The sequence below is a fragment of the Naegleria gruberi genome, assembly GCF_000004985.1.
Source record: "Naegleria gruberi genomic scaffold NAEGRscaffold_33, whole genome shotgun sequence".
Classification (NCBI taxonomy): Eukaryota; Heterolobosea; class Eutetramitea; order Acrasida; family Naegleriidae; genus Naegleria; species Naegleria gruberi.
Genome location: NW_003163294.1, coordinates 392,646 through 394,700, shown reverse-complemented (window position 1 = coordinate 394,700; position 2,055 = coordinate 392,646). Strand labels below are relative to the sequence as shown.

At 19.3% G+C, this 2,055-nt stretch overlaps 1 protein-coding gene across 1 annotated transcript in view; it reads right to left on the bottom strand.

The window, feature by feature from the left end:
* Positions 1-1,530: 1,530 nt before the first annotated feature.
* NAEGRDRAFT_69327 (uncharacterized protein) overlaps positions 1,531-2,055 on the bottom strand; it is a gene marked incomplete at both ends in the record, with an annotated part of 1,479 nt that continues 954 nt past the window's right edge. The window contains one exon of the mRNA XM_002675528.1: positions 1,531-1,969. Coding sequence (XP_002675574.1) covers positions 1,531-1,969 — 439 coding nt within the window. The remainder of the gene's footprint in view (positions 1,970-2,055) is intronic.

Sequence of the window (2,055 nt, the reverse complement as noted above, 5' to 3'; positions counted from 1 at the left end):
TTTCGCTTCCAATTTTAGTAAATGATAAATCTAAATATGTTAATTTACAATTAGATAAATCAACAAATTCTAAATTTTTGTTTCCATTTAAATCTAATTTTGTTAAGTTTGAAAAATCAAGTTTCTTAAAATTATTTTTTGATAAAATTAAAGATTCTAAATTTGTTAAATTTTCAAAAATGGATGAAAATTCATCATTCATTGACATGTTAGTTAAACTTAAATTTGTTGTTTTTGTTAAATTATCAACATTTTTAATACAATTAAAATTAGAATTTGAAATTTGTAAATTTTTAATTGAATTAAATTCAACATTTTCAATATTTTTACAATTTAAATTTAAATTTTGTAAATTATTTGAAATTTTTAAATTTTTTAAAGAATCGCAATAAATTTCTAAATTTTTTAAATTATTATTATTAATATTAATACTATTAATACCATTATTAATACCATTATGTAATATTAAACTTGCTAAAGATGGTAATTGATTACAATAATTAAAAAATTCATCAGTTAATGTAAGATAAAATTCAATATTTTTTAAATATTTTAATTCTAATAAAGATTTATAAAATTGATTTAATTCTTTTTCATCCAATTTAGTATAATTAGTTAATTTTAAAAAATTTAAATTTTTAAATTTATAAATTTGTTTTCCATTTAAATTATAAATATTTGAAATGTGTAAATATTTTAAATTGCTATTTAAAGTTAAATTTTCTAAATCATCTTCCATAACATTATAAGAAAGAATTAATTTTTCTAAATTTAAATTTGCCATTTTAGATAAAGTATCTTTTGTAAAATAATTAATATTTAATGATTTTAAATTTTTAAAATTAAGTACTAAATTTGAAGTATTTTTATAATCATCTCCAAAATGACAAGTTAAATTTTGTAAATGTTGTAAATTTTCTATTTGAATTAATTTTAAATTACAATTTGAAATTTCTAAATTTGTTAAATTTTTTAATAAATGAATTTTCTTTAACAAGCCTTTTAAAAATTACAAAAATTAATTAAATAATTAAATAATTAACATACTATGAGGTTTAATATTTTTTAAACTTGTAATTGAATTTAAACAATTATTTTCACAACATGAAATAAAAGATTTAATATTTTCATCACTATTAATTATATTCATAGTTTTAACAATTGAACATGAACATCTCAATTCATTACAAATAATAAAATTAAATTTTTTACATATTAATCTATAATTGTGAAATAGAAATTTAAATTCAAAATGATCTAATATTAAACAAAGTATTTCATTAGGTAATTCTTCTAATAACATGTTGTTATTATTTATGATATTTTCATTATGATTAATTTGATTAGATGTCATCTTCCGATTATTTTAGTGCACTTCTTATTGTTGTGTGAATTGTTTAGGCTGATCGATTGTGATGAATTTTTCTTTAAATTTTAAATAAAATTGTAATGATGAAAGAATTACCAAAAGTTCACAATCCAACAACAAATATTTCAATAATAATAAACAAAATAAACTGTATAAATAGTTTATTCTTCATCTTGTTCATCTTCATTATTGACTTCTTCTTCATCTTCATCTTCCAAGAATAAATCTTCATCAATATCATCCTCTTCAACGTATTGATTAGCAGCAGCTGCTTCACCAATTTTACTGATCAAAAGTTGTTGACGTTCTTCAAATATTTCTCTACCACTTTTAGGACCTGGTAATTTCTTAGCCTTTTCAATTCTTTGTTTTTCCATAATTTTCTTTTGTTCAACAACAAATTTATCACGCCACTCTCTAAAGTTTTCAATAGTAACAGGTGTTCCTCGTCCAATATTTGATGCTAATACTTCAGAATCCATTGTAAATCTATCTTTTGATGATGTTTCATCATTCTTTGTTGTTAATGATGATGAATTATCTTGTTCATTTAGAGCAGATTCACGTTGTTGATATTGAACTAAATATTCTTGAATTGTACTAGCAATAGTAAATACACATGATGTACCTAAAAATTGATTAGCTGTTTCTATTAACATGTCTTTTAATTCACTCATTTCACGTTT